The sequence below is a fragment of the Mixophyes fleayi genome, chromosome 12 (genome assembly GCF_038048845.1).
Source record: "Mixophyes fleayi isolate aMixFle1 chromosome 12, aMixFle1.hap1, whole genome shotgun sequence".
Taxonomy (NCBI): Eukaryota; Metazoa; Chordata; class Amphibia; order Anura; family Limnodynastidae; genus Mixophyes; species Mixophyes fleayi.
Genome location: NC_134413.1, coordinates 82,011,389 through 82,028,713, shown reverse-complemented (window position 1 = coordinate 82,028,713; position 17,325 = coordinate 82,011,389). Strand labels below are relative to the sequence as shown.

At 40.3% G+C, this 17,325-nt stretch overlaps 2 protein-coding genes across 3 annotated transcripts in view; one reads left to right on the top strand and one right to left on the bottom strand.

Moving 5' to 3' along the window:
- The window catches only part of LOC142108562 (uncharacterized), a 365,380-nt gene that overhangs the window by 303,306 nt on the left and 44,749 nt on the right, over positions 1 to 17,325 (bottom strand).
- The window catches only part of LOC142108561 (uncharacterized), a 47,177-nt gene that overhangs the window by 7,205 nt on the left and 22,647 nt on the right, over positions 1 to 17,325 (top strand). The window contains exon 7 of one of the 2 annotated variants that reach the window (XM_075192315.1): positions 5,964 to 8,291. In XM_075192315.1, coding sequence (XP_075048416.1) covers positions 5,964 to 8,291 — 2,328 coding nt within the window. Of the gene's footprint in view, positions 1 to 5,963; positions 9,848 to 17,325 lie in introns of those variants that run through there. The other variant, XM_075192314.1, reaches the window with a different exon arrangement.

Here is a 17,325-nt window from a genome sequence, read left to right as displayed (position 1 = left end):
CAAATCATATCATTGTGTGCTACCAGCCCAGAGATCTGACCAGTCTCCTCCTCACACTGTCTGGTGTATCTCATGGAACCTCAGTCTGACTCCATGAAATTACCCATGAACCTTCGGTACACTACCTCCTGTGACAATAACCATAACTCTCTCTGTGTACTACGACATGTGACATTCATCATTATCATCAACATTTATTTATATAGCACCAGCAGCTTCCATAGCGCTTTACAATTGGGAGCAAACAGTAATACAAAAATACTGGTTAATACATACAGAGAGGTAGGAGGGCCCTGCTCGCAAGCTTACAATCTATGGGGCATTGGGAGTTTGATACACAAGGTAAGTGCTACATCATATTGCATATTTGTCAAGCTAGTATGCAAAGGTTAAAATGTATTTAGTGGGCTGTATGTTCAGTCACACAACTATGTTGGTCAAAGGGTTGTTGTCTTGTGTTAGCTGTGTAGATGGTGGTAATAGGGTAACCTAGGGAGATTAAGAGGGTGATTGAGGAATATTATAAGCTTCCCTAAAGAGATGGTTTTTCAGAGAAAGCTTGAAGGTTTGAAGACTAGAGGAAAGTCTTATTGTGCAAGGGAGTGACTTCCATAGAGTGGGTGCAGCCCAAATAAAGTCCTGTTACCGAGAATGGGGGGATGTAATGAGAGTGGAGGAGAGACGCAGATCTTGTGCAGAACGGAGGCGTCAAGTTGGGAGATATTTTGAGACAAGTGAGGAGATGTATGTTGGTCCAATTTTGTTGATGGCCTTGTATGTTAGTAGAAGAATTTTATATTGGATTAGTTGAAAAACAGAAAACCAATGTAGAGACTGACAAAGTGGCTCAGCAGCGGAAGAATGATTTGCAAGGAAAATCAATCTAGCTGCTGCATGCAAAATATATTGTGAGGGCTCGAGTCTGACTTTGTGAAGATCAGTAAGGAGGGAATTGCAATAGTCGATGTGGGAGATGATGAAAAGTTTTTGCAGTGTCTTGTGTGAGATGTGTGCGTATTCTGGAAGTGTTCTTTAGATGTATGCAGCAAGATGTAAATATAGAGTTGATGTGGGGAACAAAAGATAGTTGAGAGTCAAGGATTACACCTAGACCGTGAGCTTGTGGGGTGGGATTTCAGGTCATGTTATCAACAGAAATAGAGATGTCAGGCAGGAAGCGTCTATCGGTGGGTGGGAATATTATTAATTTTGTTTATGAAAGATTGAGTTTGAGTTGGCGAGAGGACATCTAAGACGAAATGTCAGAAATTGAGTCAGTAACGTGAGACAACACAGATAGTGAGAAATCAGGAGAGGATAGATACATTTGTGTATCATTTGCATAGAGATGATACTGAAATCCAAAGAAGCTCATTAGTTTTCCAAGAGAAGTGGTGTAGATAGAGAATAGCAGAGGACCTAGGACTGAGCCTTGTGGTCTCCAACTGATAAAGGAAGCGGAGCAGAGGTGGATCCAGAGAAATTAACACTGAAAGAGCGATTAGATAGGTAGGATGAGAACCAGGATAGGACAGTGTCTGGAAGACCTAGGGATTGTAGTGTTTTTATGAGGAGAGAGTGGTCAACAGTGTGAAATGCAGCAGAGAGATCCAGGAGAATTAGTAGAGAGTAATGATCAAATCATTTACAACCTCGGTCAGCGCAGTCTCTGAAGTGTTGAGAGCGAAAGCCTGACTGAAGAGGACCCAATAGGTTGTTTGAGGAAAGGAAGCGTGTGAGGTGAGTGTAGGTAATTCTCTTGAGAAGTTTGGAGGGACATGGGAGCTGAGAGATGTGACAGTAATTTGAGAGAGAGTTTGGATCAGAATTTTCTTTTTCAGAATAGGAGTACTACGTGCTTGAATAGTGATGGAAAGATACAAGTAGAGAGAGATAAATTAGATTTAGTTAGAGATGAAATGAGCACAGGAGACATGGACCTACCAATTTGTGAGGGCATGGGATCGAGAGGACAGGAGGTAGCGTAAGTAGAGAGGGTGTCAGAGGGTGCTGAGAAGGAATTTAGCTGATTGCTAGTCGAGGGAGATGATACCATTTCAAGTTGGATCTTATGTCCTTAAAATAGGAAGCAAAATCCTGGGAACTGATTGTAGTCTGAGGGTTTGGGGTGGGAGGATTGAGAAGAGATTTACATGTGTTAAAAAGGCATTTGGGTTTAGAAGCCTGAGCATGGATGAGAGATTGTAAGTATGTTTGTTTAGCAGTGTCCAGAGCATTTCGATAGAAGTGGTAGATGGCAGTATATGTGATGAAATCATTAGAGGTACAAGATTTACGCCAGTGACAATCTGCTTTACGAGAAAGGTTGTGTAGATTTTGTGTTACTTTATTGTGCCATGGTTGACAATGAAGTCTATGTGGAGTATGAAGGGTCGCTGGAGCCACTTGATCAAGGGCAGTTGCTAGGATATGGTGAAAATGAGCAACTGCCATATTAGGGGAGGAGAATGTATAAATTGGGGAGAGAAGGTGTTGGAGAGAGGTGGAAAACTGTGGAACATCAATATAGTTAATAATCCTGTGGGTATGAGGAGGCTTGGAAGAGTTTGACAGGAAGGAGGTAAAAGAACTGGGAGTGAGCGAGTAACTAATAAGGTGATGATCCGAGAGGGGTAAAGGAATGTTAAGGAAATTAGAAACTGAGCATAGTCTAGAGAAAACAAGATCAAGACAGTGGCCATCCTGATGAGTAGCGGATCCAATCCACTGGCAGAGGTCAAGTGAGGAGGTTAGAGAGAGCAGTTTTGAAGCAGCAGTTGAATGTGGATTAGCAATAGGGATGTTGAAATCACCCATTATGATGGTGGGGATATCAGTAGATAAGAAGTGAGGGAGTCATGCAGAGAAATGTTCAAGAAATTGTTAGTGTGGTCCAGGGGGGTGATAGATCACAGCAACACGCATAGAGAATGGGTTAAAAATCCTAACAGTGTGTACTTCAAAAGATGTGAACGTGAGTGACGGGACATTTGGTAGAACTGTGAATGTGCACTGTGGGGACAGAAGTAGTTCAACCCCACCTCCTTGTTTGCCTCCAGGTCTGGGGGTGTGGGTGAAATGGAGACCACCATGTGAAAGGGCTGCAGGTGAGGCAGTATCTGATTGCATGAGCCATGTTTCTGTTATTGCCAGAAGGTTGAGGTTGTTTGAGAGGAAGAGATTGTGTATCGAGGTAAGTTTGTTGTAAACAGAGGGCACAATTAAACGACTTTGGAAGAGATGGGAGACAGGTGATGCCTTTCAGGTTTGCCAGATTTCGGTAGTGTGCAGATACATATGTGTGGGAGAAGTGTGGGGGACCTGGATTAGGTGATATATCACCAGCTAATAAAAGCAGGGAGGAGGAAAGATGGGAATTTTTATTGTAAGATATGTGTCCTTTTAGTTTCTGGCGACAGGGTGAGGCTGTTATAACTATTGAATTTAAATAGGACAACAGTTCATGAGTGTTCACTAGAGGTGAGTGAAGTAATGAAGGGGCAATGTGGACAAAAGTGTGTGTTGCATGAAGGGTGAAGGATGATATAGTCCTAAAGATAATGGAAAGGAGAGCAAGAAAAATAATTTGGCAAACATTGGAATTTAAGAGTAAAATAGCGCAAAATGAGGAAATTAAAACAATTACCTAACAATACCCTACTTCCCACCTCCACGGAGGCCAAGGACCATTTTCAGACACAGTGGGAAGCAGATTTGGGAACATCTCTAGATCCAGAGGAATGGTCAGACATCTATGAGTGGACAACACGTTGTTCCATAAATGTCCGTATCAAAGAAAATGCCAATAAATTGCTGCATAGATGATACTACGTTCCCTCTAGGCTCCATATTATATACCCTAAAACAAGTCCAACATGTTGGAGAGACTGTGGCCACACTGGCACCTTCATACACACATGGTGGGACTGCCCCAAATTGCGCCCGTTCTGGACAGAAGTTTTCGCATTAGCAACAGCTATTCTCGATACTCCTGTGCCCTCCGATCCTAAGCATGTATTATTGCCTCTACCTCTCCCAGACCTTCCAACACACACCCATAAGCTTCTTTGGCATATAATTAGCGCAGCTACCTGTCAAATAGTTGCCTCCTGGAAGAACCCCACGCCTCCAACGCTCCAAATGGTCTGTGGTCGGATTTGGCACACCTATCAGATGGAACACATCACCAGCGTGCTTAGGGGCTCCTCTGTGTCCTTCAACAAAGTCTGATCTCCCTGGGCTTTATATTACAACCAACCCCTGCTTCAATTCTAGTTGAGCCCGATTTGTTACTGGAAATACCAGATTGAACTGTTATCTTCTTCTAAAAACATAAAAGCGTGAATTCCTCCTCCCTTCCCCTAACCCTCCCAATCTGTTCTCCCCCCTTCCCCCATCTTGCCTTGTACCACCCCCTTAACCCCTCTTCTTTATCTTCTCCCCCCTTATTTGTATGATTTAAAACAAAATAACATCTTCATGGTACCATGCTGATATGCAGCTGAATTTGTATTGTAAAAGTTCTGTGAGAGAGTGTTATACATACTGTTCAATTTATATGTGCATTTGTCATCTCACTAATGTACCTTTCAATAATTTTTCTATTTTGTAATACTGTTCAAGATAAGATGTTACTAATAAAACTTATTTAAAAAAAAAACAAAAAAACAAAAACAATTACCTAGTTGTAATGTCCTGTGCAATCAGAGAAGTAGCAGAATAAGGCTGCAGCAGATGTCATTTACTTCTAGATGTCTTCAATGTTTGTTCAACTGTCTAGTTTAACTGTATTTTCTAAGCACTTTAATGGGTAAGACATTACCCATTATCTTCCCTGTGTAATAATCCATGAATAGCTGATCCATAATTAGTTGTATAATAAAGCTGGGTACACACTACAGAAAATGTCTCCCGATTAGAGATCTGAAGATTATGCCAACGATTGAAAGTACCATTGAGCATGCTGATTAATGTGTACACACCTACACGACTTACCTTCCGATCTATGATGTTAATCTGTCATAACCATCTGCTGAAATGATTGTGACTGTACATTCTATAGAGATCCGTCGACACTGCTGTTTGTGAGTGCATTCAGCCTTCCAAATTTGCCCGACATCGTTCCATCGTTGGTGGGCAAATTTTAGACAGTTTTTAAAATCAAATCAAATGATACAATGTTTTTTGCTACAATAAAACATGATTGTGGGAGTGTACACAGTAATGTGATGTCGGCCCTAACAGTCGTTTATCTTGTAATCCGACCGATAATTGGGTGAAAAACCTGTAGTGTGAACCCAGCTTAACACTGTAATACTAATGCAAAATACCAGATTATCACACACACCATATCACAACATACACATCACACAAACTCCACTTTCTGGCAGATATGCAAATACAACCACACAACCTGTCTTGCATATCATCTCTCCTCCAATCGTTGCACTTCTACTGCTGATCTGTCTCTATACCATTCTTTGACCTTCTGCTTTTTTAAACTTAGGCAACAGAAAAATCTGTGCTCTGCTCCATTCTCCTACAATATCCTGAATCTCTTCTCTGCTCTGTGTAAGGATATGAGACCTAAGATTAGTATACACCCATGGCCCGGACTTGCTGATAATTTAACTCCCTTCCGCTCTGCTTCCGAGGCTCCAGTGTTTGCGTATGAGGGCAGTGTCTAGTTGGACAATGTCACTGGCTAATGAAGCTTCCTGTTCTATGATGCTAGCTGGGCAGTGTGTATACCTGGGAAGTGTTACTCGCCAAAGTCTGTATTTTGGCTGGAGTTGTCTAATGTGGCCATGCCTGCCTGTCAATCTGAATGAGCCCATGCAATGTTCGTAATGTGGTTTTATAATTGTAACAAAGGGTTTTTAGTTTAAATGAAAACATCTTGAACTTGCCTCATAGTATGAAAATATTGGGCATTATAATCTATACATTTATTTTATTTCCAGCAGATGAATGCAAACGCAGGAATATCTCGGAGGGACAACTTCTTTTATCTACAGATTTTGTAATAGAAGATAACAAAAACATCACACAAGATTCTCCTGGAGAGAACCCCATTACCCTAAATATACATCCAATACTTCACAGAGCAGATAAATCATCTGATCCCTCTAATCATGAGGAATGTTCTACTGCAAACAGAGATGTTTTTACAAATAGTATAGTTCATCCAAATGATACATTCTTTCCATGTTCTGAGTGTGGGAAATGTTTTGCAAGGAAATCAATGCTTATCAGACATCAGAGAACTCACGCAAATAAGAAACCATTTCCATGTTCCGAGTGTGGGAAATGTTTTACATGGAAATCACAACTTATTATACATCAGAGAACTCACACAGGTGAGAAACCATTTCCATGTTCTGAGTGCGGAAAATGTTTTGCACGGAAATCAAAACTTATCACTCATCATAGAACTCACACAGGTGAAAAACCATTTTCATGTTCTGAATGTGGGAAATGTTTTGCACGGAAATCAATTCTTATCCGACATCAGAGAACTCATGCAGATGAGAAACCAGTTGCATGCTCTCAATGTGGGAAATGGTTTACACAAACATCAGATCTTGTTAAACATCAGCGAACTCACACAGGTGAGAAACCATTTCCATGTTCTGAATGTGGGAAATGTTTTGTACAGAAATCAGGTCTTATAAGACATCATAGAACTCACACAGGTGTGAAACCATTTCCATGTTCTGAGTGCGGGAAATGTTTTGCAAGGAAATCACAACTTATTCTACATCAGAGAACTCACACAGGTGTGAAACCATTTCCATGTTCTGAATGTGGGAAATGTTTTGCACAGAAATCAGGTCTTATCACACATCAGAGAACTCACACAGGTCAGAAGCCATTTCCATGTTCTGAGTGTGGGAAATGTTTTACATGGAAATCACAACTTTTTATACATCAGAGAACTCACACAAATGAGAAACAATTTGCATGTTCCGAGTGTGGGAAATGTTTTACATGGAAATCACAACTTATTATACATCAGAGAACTCACACAGGTGAGAAACCATTTCCATGTTCTGAGTGCGGAAAATGTTTTGCACGGAAATCAAAACTTATCACTCATCATAGAACTCACACAGGTGAAAAACCATTTTCATGTTCTGAATGTGGGAAATGTTTTGCACGGAAATCAATTCTTATCCGACATCAGAGAACTCATGCAGATGAGAAACCAATGTCATGCTCTCAATGTGGGAAATGGTTTACACAAATATCAGATCTTGTTAAACATCAGCGAACTCACACAGGTGAGAAACCATTTCCATGTCCTAAATGTGGGAAATGTTTTGTACAGAAATCAGGTCTTATAAGACATCAGAGAACTCACACAGGTGTGAAACCATTTCCATGTTCTGAGTGCGGGAAATGTTTTGCACGGAAATCACAACTTATTCTACATCAGAGAACTCACACAGGTGTGAAACCATTTCCATGTTCTGAATGTGGGAAATGTTTTGCACAGAAATCAGGTCTTATCACACATCAGAGAACTCACACAGGTCAGAAACCATTTCCATGTTCTGAGTGCGGAAAATGTTTTGCACGGAAATCAAAAGTTATCACTCATCAGAGAACTCACACAGGTGAAAAACCATTTTCATGTTCTGAATGTGGGAAATGTTTTGCACGGAAATCAAGTCTTATAAGACATCAGAGAACTCACGCAGATGAGAAACCAGTTGCATGCTCTCAATGTGGGAAATGGTTTACACAAATATCAGATCTTGTTAAACATCAGCGAACTCACGCAGATGAGAAACCATTTCCATGTTCTGAATGTGGGAAATGTTTTACATGGAAATCACAACTTATTATACATCAGAGAACTCACACAAATGAAAAACCATTTGCATGTTCTGAGTGTGGGAAATGTTTTACATGGAAATCACAACTTATTATACATCAGAAAACTCACACAGGTGAGAAAACATTTGCATGTTCTGAGTGTGGGAAATGTTTTACATGGAAATCACAACTTATTATACATCAGAGAACTCACACAGGTGAGAAACCATTTCCATGTTCTGAGTGCAGAAAATGTTTTGCACGGAAATCAAAACTTATCACTCATCATAGAATTCACACAGGTGAAAAACCATTTTCATGTTCTGAATGTGGGAAATGTTTTGCACGGAAATCAATACTTATCAGACATCAGAGAACTCATGCAGATGAGAAACCAGTTGCATGCTCTCAATGTGGGAAATGGTTTACACAAATATCAGATCTTGTTAAACATCAGCGAACTCACACAGGTGAGAAACCGTTTCCATGTTCTGAATGTGGGAAATGTTTTGCGCAGAAATCAGGTCTTATAAGACATCAGAGAACTCACACAAATGAGAAGTCTTTTTCATGTACTGAATGAGGAAAATAGTTAACAAACAAACAAGATCTTGTTGAATATCACAAAATACACATAGTAGAAAAGCAATTGAACATCAAACGAGGAGCAACCGTGCTCTTAATATTAAAAAAGCATTTAATTTTATTAATGTAAATTAAAATAGGCTTATACATTATATATATATATATATATATATATATATATATATATATATTTATATAGTTTATACTCAGGGAAAGTCCGATTGGAACAGATTACTCGTGTGGAACTATTTTTTCTATTAGATATTGTCCACGGTAATAACGAGAACTCTTTGTTGTTAAATATGGTACTGAGTAATATATAATTCTGACAATGAGTTGGAGGTATAATATGGGAGCTGAGACACTACAGTATGTTTATTCATACTCACTCTCTAATTGAGGGTGTGGGAAGGTTTATATAATTAGTTCTCTAATCTATTACATTCTCAATGGGGATTGATTATAAAGCTTCAACAGTTCGGTCCCACGTTGTAAATGTAATTCTGTGATGCCATGCAGCTATTTTTGTATAAATGCTGCCATTTATGTGGTATACCCATGGCTAAGTGGGTCAAGATGTGTCTGCAGTGGTGCAAAACTTTGCTTCATCCTATGGTAAGGGCTGAGGGCATTTGGACTTTCCTTGCTGAATGTGGTTTAGATGCACATTCACCAGCATGTGAATAATTAGAGTTTGTTTTGCAGGGCGAGATGTTTTAATGAGGTTTAAAGTAAGGATGGGAAACATTTAATGTTTCATCGGAAGCATCGGTTAGATGGTTCCAATGTTTAACCCTGCAATGGTGAGGATCCAATGTTTCCCCACCACCGGTAGATTCTCCTTCTATGTTTTCTGATGCTTACCAATGGTGGTTTCTTATTTGTCTTTTTAATTACACTGTGGTGCTTTGCACTAACTGCTGACTGGCTCTCTCTGTCTATCACAACTAAAGATAGTCTGACCATATACACACTGAACTGGCTGCTGCTGCTGGGGTGGTGGCTGACAGTGAAAGACACTCTGGTCAGCCAATCAGCAGCAGCACATAGGACAGCCCCACCCCTGGCTCACTGCCTCTGGTGCTGCTCGCAGTGAGTCACTGGTTGCAGGGCTGGCTGGTTACAGGTGCTCCGCCAGAGAAAATAAAGGAGAACCCACTAAGATTCTGGAGGCTGATGGAAAAAACATTCCCAAATCTGGGCAAAATAGTGAGACAATATTTGAGAACTGGTCACTTGGTTCCTTCAGAACGCCTATTCTCTGGTTAAATTGAAAAGTAAAACTAGCAATAGGATAAAGGGGAAGCTACATTTAAATTTATGATTTTTGCAGAACGCGGATGAGAGAATTTTTCCAATATTCTCCTCCCATATTCAATTTTTTTCCCCCTCTGTGTTTGGTTCCCTCAGTGTGATGCCCATCATTAATCTACCCCAATAATATACCCCGATATTGCAAAAAACAACAAACTACCAGTTTCAATGTATGTTGTAGTGTATGTAGAGTTTTAGATATTTTATATGTTCAATTTATTAACCTGTTGCTACTATTGCAAGTCTAGTTTTAAAGAAATAAATAGCCCTGTCAGTGAGCAGTAGTACCAGTGAGCTGTTTCCTTTAGTTCTACTAGTTATTGTTAATGCTTTATGTTGTTTTTTTACGCAATAACAAGTTTGCTTCAACCCAAAACATGTTTTACTTCTAAAAAAATGCACACATCTTCATAATTTTTGCATTGTTTGTGTGTGTGTGTGTATATATATATATATATATATATATATATATATATATATATATATATATATATAAAATACAAGTTAACCCGTGCATGATACTCATGCATTCTAGTCAAATCAAGCTACTTAAGGTGTTAAAAACGGTCTTGTCATGCATTTGGGCCTAGCCCAGGCCTCCTCAGGGGAAGAGCGTTACTTCCCGACGCAAGCGCCCTTTTTTAACGTGGTTTTGTCCACATGTCACCACCTCATCATTCTTCTCCATCACCTCATGCTTCATTTTCATCGCCACATCTATTCAGATGTCTATCCAGACACAGGGATCTCTCTCAGCGGTCCTGAGTATCACACTCCTCTTGCTCTGTCACCCCCGGCAACCACCAACTACTCCCCACTGTCAGCCCTGGCAACCACCAACCACTCCCCACTGTCACTTCTCCTTCAAGAAATATATATATATTTTTTTTAAATCTTTATAAACACTTTTAACAATTAACAAATTAAATTAACAAATTAAAAACATCTTAGTATACCAAATTTCAGCCCTTTCTGAATTTTCTTTTCCACACACACTAAGAATTTAGTAGGTCAGTGTATAACTCCGCCCAGCAGGTGGCGCTGCAGCTTGGTTTTATTTTTTCCACACACACACACACAGACAGACTAACACACGCCACTAGGCATTTATATTATAGATACACACACACTGTAAGCCTAGATTTAGATAAGCATAAGGATTATTTCAGAAGTTTATTAATGTATTATATGTTTAAGTAGCCAGTTTACTTAAAAAAAATAAAAAAAAAAATAGAAACACCGGTTGTCATCAGTTAACATTGATTCTACATCTAATGTTAAGGACTAAACAATGTTTTGTAATCAATGTTTAAAACATCGGTACAACCAATGTTTTTAAACACAGAAATATGATCTGTAGTAAATACAGTCACGATGTCCCCTCACTCATACTTTATGACATAAGTGAGCTTCATTTTGAAGAAGCAAAAAAAATAAAAGTTGACTTTAATGAAGAGAGTGGTCTAAAGAATATTTTGAGTCTTACACATTCATCCATACACGTATATGTCTTAGCTCACAGAAGATTGCACACTTTGACAAAGTTCCCAGATGTGGAAGGAATGTGGGTATATATGTTCTAGGGCAATAAATAGCAGTATCTGTGTAATATTATATGCTCTGTGGGGCTGCATGTTTTCCAGTTGGTAAATTACCTCCACTGGATCCAGCAATTCTCTGGTTGGGTTTCCTGATAATAACGTTACTGTAAATGGATTCTTCATGTACTTTCAGCAGCTGGATGTCTTGTACCATCTAGATAGTAAGAACCTCTCTCGTCTTCTCTTTGGACGTCATTCAGGAAGTTAAGGACATTTCCTTAATAGACATATTGATGGCTCCTTTCATTTACTTGTTGGACAAACTACTTGGTGTTAATAATGTCACAGGATACAGGAAACTGACGACGTAACAATTTCCTGGTGAGATATATATTTACTATTATACATATTTACTATACAGTGGTTCATGTTTCATTAAGGAGTTGTTGGCCCTATGTGGTTTTTCCAGAGATCTGACATTGATGGAGACTCTTTGGTAGTGTACAGATTTAGGAAGGTACAAGACTATATGCACCAAAATATAGACACCCTACATAACCAAGAGGACATTTCTAATGTTATTAAAACATTCAAAAGATGAAATTGAATGAGTGTCTTAATAGTTAAAATCACCATCACACTCAGCTGTGGGTTACGTCACACAGACACATATCTCACCGCAGTGTACGGTGACTGTTCCTTTACTACAGCTGTGAAGTATTAAATGTAGGATGGTTCTTCTAACAATTTATTATATGGCAAACAATAAAGTGAAAATGGTGCTGTGACCGGCCAATCAAATGGCCACTGAGCTCCTTTTTGTTGTATTCATACTTTTCTGTGTGTATTGTAAAATGCTTCTCTGATCTAAGGCTGGGCCGACACGTCTCTACATATTATGCCAGGGCGGAGTCTCAGATGCTTTCTGCACATGTGCGAGAATATATTCTTTATCAGTAATGTATCAATAACGAGTCTGCAAATCATGTTCATATTCTTAAATGTAAGTTGATTCCAAGACCCTTTGTTCAAAAGCTGGAATGCAGCCAGAGGGGCTCTTGCCTCAGACTGGACCTGTATGATGAAAGGTGCCAGAGTTTATCCTGATGTTTTTCCAGCTGTCGTGTGAAAGGAGGAGGGGTCCTGGAAATTGACTGTTACTTGAACATATGAGATTCAACATTGGAAGCTAAATATTTAATTTACTCACTGTTATATTATGTTGATTGTTAAAATAAAGTTAAACTTTTCAATAAATCTGGCATTCATGAGTCATTAACTCTTTGAAACCGAAAGAACCTCGTTCAACCTGGTACAGGTGCTGAACCCAAATTTTTCAAATATTTGTATAGATGTTAATTAAGTTCAATACACAAATCTAAGTACTTCCTAAATATAGTAGGTAAAAACATTAAATCTGTGTACAAAAGAAAAGAACAAGGTGTCTAATAGTGTAGTAATAGTATGAATAGTGGGCAGTATGTGCACGTTGCTCTATTATACGTGTACCAGATATGTTAAGAATCAAGTCTCATCTATATTAAAATATTAAATGGATTATCTGATCCAGTCCTTTGTGTCTCCACACCATGGATCCACTTATGAATCTGTATAGCTCAGGGACATCATGAAGAAGTGATCGCTCCTGTACACGTTACCCATTGCTGCACAGTGTAAATTTGTGCGTCTTTAAACGCAGACTGCACATGCTATGATTGGCACGTGCGCAGTAGCTAATTACATGATGCCGGCTGCGTTTTGAAAGCCTTTTGTATATCTTGGTGTAAGGAAATGCTTTGTTTGGGGTTGTACCTTTCTTTGGGAATGTGTATTCTGCGACTGTCTAATGAAAGGATTTATGTTGATTGGATCTTTTGATGTGGGAGGGTTCACTTGAAGACGGGAAGGTTTAATTAAAGACGTACTGCTAGATTTCCTAAAAACAGGATGCAAGATATCACAGAGTTTTTAGAATTTCACAGATAAGTATAAATATTGTTAGCTTTGCAATGCATGTAAATCTATGTTTTGGTAAACAGGTTACATCCCGATTCTAAAAATAGCCTGTGTCCCAATCTGTATAAAAAGCACTGTCCTGTACAATGAAATGTATCATTCTGATGTTCCATCTGAACTGACCACTGATACCTTTAGTCAGTGGAACTGTCCTTGTCAGGGCACCTGAGCGAAATAAAACATCACTCTTTGCTTCAAGACCCTGCTTGAAAACATCTGTTTCTGAGGTTGGACCCAGCTCTCCGGCACCACCGCTCTGCCTGCTACCCTGCAGCCCTGGTCAGTGTGATAGGCCAGGGGGGATCCATCCACAGCATCCCTGACGCAAGAGATCAGGAGTATCAGCCCAGGTACACCAGCAATGAGATACGCTAGCAGCGTCAGTTACCCAGAAGAAACCCGGTACTGGATGCCGGTATAGGAGTCCAGTGGTGGCAGCATTTGTAAGTCCCTCCTACTGCAGCAAGAGGGCGCATTTGGGATAACGAAAGGGACCTTTCGTACTTGCTGTACATTCTAAGAGGCCGAAATAGAGCTGCTGCGCATGTGCAGCCGCAGCAGCTCCTAATCCCAGGACGGCTTCATAGACAAGAGAGCCAGCGGTGCCCCAGGGGCTGATCAAAGCGCCCATGAAGTGTGGTCAGCTAAACCTTCCAACCAGAGGCCTGACCAAAGGTGACTGAACATGGGGGGGGGAGGGTCTGTGGGTGACAGGAGTGGGACTGGGTGTCTGTGGGTGACAAGTGGGACTGGGTGTCTGTGGGTGACAGGAGTGGGACTGGGTGTCTGTGGGTGACAGGAGTGGGTCTGGGTGTCTGGGTGACAGGAGTGGGTCTGGGTGTCTGGGTGACAGAAGTGGGTCTGGGTGTAGGTGACAGGAGTGGGTCTGGGTGTCTGTGGGTGACAGGAGTGGGTCTGGGTGTCTGTGGGTGACAGGAGTGGGTCTGGGTGTTTGTAGGTGATGGGAGTGGGTCTGAATGTTTGTAGGTGATATGAGTGGGTCTGAGTGTCTGTGGGTGACAGGAGTTGTTCTGGGTCATAATCATTAATAATCTAATCATTATTAGAGATATATATATATATATATTACATATATATATATTACATATATATATAATACATATATACACACACACATATATATCCACCCAGCTCCCCGTCCCAGCCCGTCCCTGAAACTAGCATTAATAACGCACATAAAAAAAAAAAGAGACATTGATAACATGACACCAGTTTTGATATATCTATCTATATAATATCTATCTATCTATCTATGTATCTGTGTATGTACATATATATATATATATATATATATATATATATATATATAGTCAAAACTGATATCATTTTATCAGTATTTCTTTTTTTTTTAATGTGCAGTATCAATGCTAGTTTCAGGGGCGGGCTGGGACGGGGAGCTGCGTGGCATATGCCCGCTGGGCTGGACAGAAAAAAAAGACTATTTTGGGCCGGTCCCTGCACTGGCCCAAGTCTCTATTACTTGCTATTACTTGGTGGCTGGCCCCTCGTCCGAGACCAGCCACCTTCTATTATTGGCCACGGATCCTTACGATCCGTTCCCCCCCATTCCTATGTGTGGCCTGCTATTGGTGTCACATGGGACGTGCACCACGTGACAGGTGCCGTCCCATGTGTGAAGAGAAACAAGGTCATACAGCGCATGGATAGAACAAAGTTAGTGGGGGAAGTATGTTAATATAATGTGTGAGGGAGAGGGGGTAGTATGTTAATATAATGTGTGGGAGAGGGGATAGTATGTTAACCTACCTACCACATTATATTAAAAACCTCCCTTCCCTCACACATTATATTATTAATTTAATGGTGGATTGCAGGTGGATGCTAATTATTTAATGGGTGCTATTTTATTGTGGGGTGATGGTGGGGCAATTTAATTTAATAGTGGGGTCTATCAATTTAAAATGGGGTGATTGGACCTTAAAATTTAATGCTAGGGTGGTTTGGAAGTTCATAAATGAATGTGGGGCTGTTTTGGGGAAAATTAGGTCATTTTATTAAATGTGAATATGAATTATTTAATGCCGTGGATGTGGGAAATGGTTATATTTTTTAAACGGCATTTAATTTATTGCTGGGGCTGTTTGGAGGGAGGGAAATATGTTTATATATTAAAAGGGAATACCATTGTTTTAATGCTGGGGCTGGTTGGAATTTTTGAAAATTTCATGTACCCATTTTTTTTTCCATATAGGACCTCCAACATTCCAGAATCCAGACAAGCAGCAACTGAGACACCAGCAGTCACAGGTGGGGACAGTGATAAGAACAGGTAGGAGAGAGCAGGACAGTCTGCCAACTGTCCTGAATCTGGTCGGGCAGTCCTGAATTTGGGTGACTGTCTCGTGTAGTCTGGATTGAGTCCGACTACAAGGACAGTTGGGAGGTATGTCCCGATTCACACTGTACTGCATATGAAGGTAGAGCTGTGTGCACCTAACAGCAGTGCACACTGTATTGCCTGTGCATTTGTATAAAATGATAACCATGTTACATCATAGGGGCCCCCCTGTCTAAAGTGCCCCGGGCCCCCCAGAGCCTTAATCCAGCTCTGCCTAGGCTGGGAGATATACTGATAAATGGAGCTCATCACTCACCTGCCTTGTAGAACAATCCCTACACTAGGCTGACTTACTACAACTGGATCCCTCTGATGAAGTCTTATTAGTAAGATGAAACGCGTAGGGTCAACAATCATTCTGCACCTTTCTTCTTCTGTGATGATCTTCTACCTGCTGGTACCTGTATCTCCATAATTGGACAGTGGTGGGCTGAAGTTTTTCCAGGACTGATCAATGATCTCTGAGTATATACCACTCAGATAAATGCTCTTTGTTTGCTTGTACATACAGTTTATACATTTGTAATTACACTTGATTTTATATATACTACACTATATTTTGCTTCCTTATTTTACTATGTGTCTGTAAAAGGGTGACTATTCCGGTGCTATGTCCCCGAGGGTCTGCCATGCAAATATACTAAGCTGCTATTGACCAGTTAATACCTTCCATCATTATCACTCACAAGGGGCAGGTTCTAGTTTATACCAAGTTCTTAGAGATAATTTTATTTCAATGTCTGCTCCATTTACTCTGATTCCCACAGTATAATACCAGGAATAATACATATCATATCAAGAAAGGTTTTCCACAAAGTCTCATTTAAGATAATATGTATTCTTATTAACAATAGGTACTTTCAGTAACAGTCTTTACACATATAATAACAGTGTAGAAAGCATAATATATTATACATCAAATACAATACATTGCCTACTTCAGCTGTTCAGTCGATGTGTAAATGTGCCTTTCCTCCATGTGTATGAATGTATGTATCTCACATTTCAGTATATATATCTGTGTGGTTATCTATATGTCTTTGTTAATAGCGAGAGAGAGTATGTAAGATGGAGGATAGATCCACAAGACATAACAAAATGGAGGACACAGACAACATTACAACATGGAGGCCAGACTGCATGGCACATGGCTCTGTCAGCTGTCTTTAACAAAATGTCTTTGGATCTATAAACCAAATACAGTTGTGACGAGACCAGTGGGAATATCGGGCCAGCGCGGTCTGTCAGTCAGTGGGAGGGGATGGCAGCCCCACAGGAAGCATGGAGCAGCTGGAGACCATGTTACATCACAAAGTAGGGGAAGAGGTTAAGAACAGGAGGGTCTGGACTCTATCTACAGTCAGGAGGTGGGATTAATTATTGATTGACCACTGTCCCAGCATGTCCCAAACCAGACTTGATGGCAGGAAAACAGAAGGTGGGCTCCTGCTGAGGTCATATTCTACCTCCACCTCTGTTACCACCTTGATTCTATCCACCACCAATGAAAATGAATCATGGCCTGGGGAGATGGCGCAGGGAGGGAGTAAGGATCTGAGGTTGTTGTTGGGGAAATCCGTACTCTGTCAGAGCCAGAGGAGATTGTGTAAACCTGGAACCTGCTCAGCCAGATCAGGTGCTGAACCTCTAGGACTGATTTGTCATCAC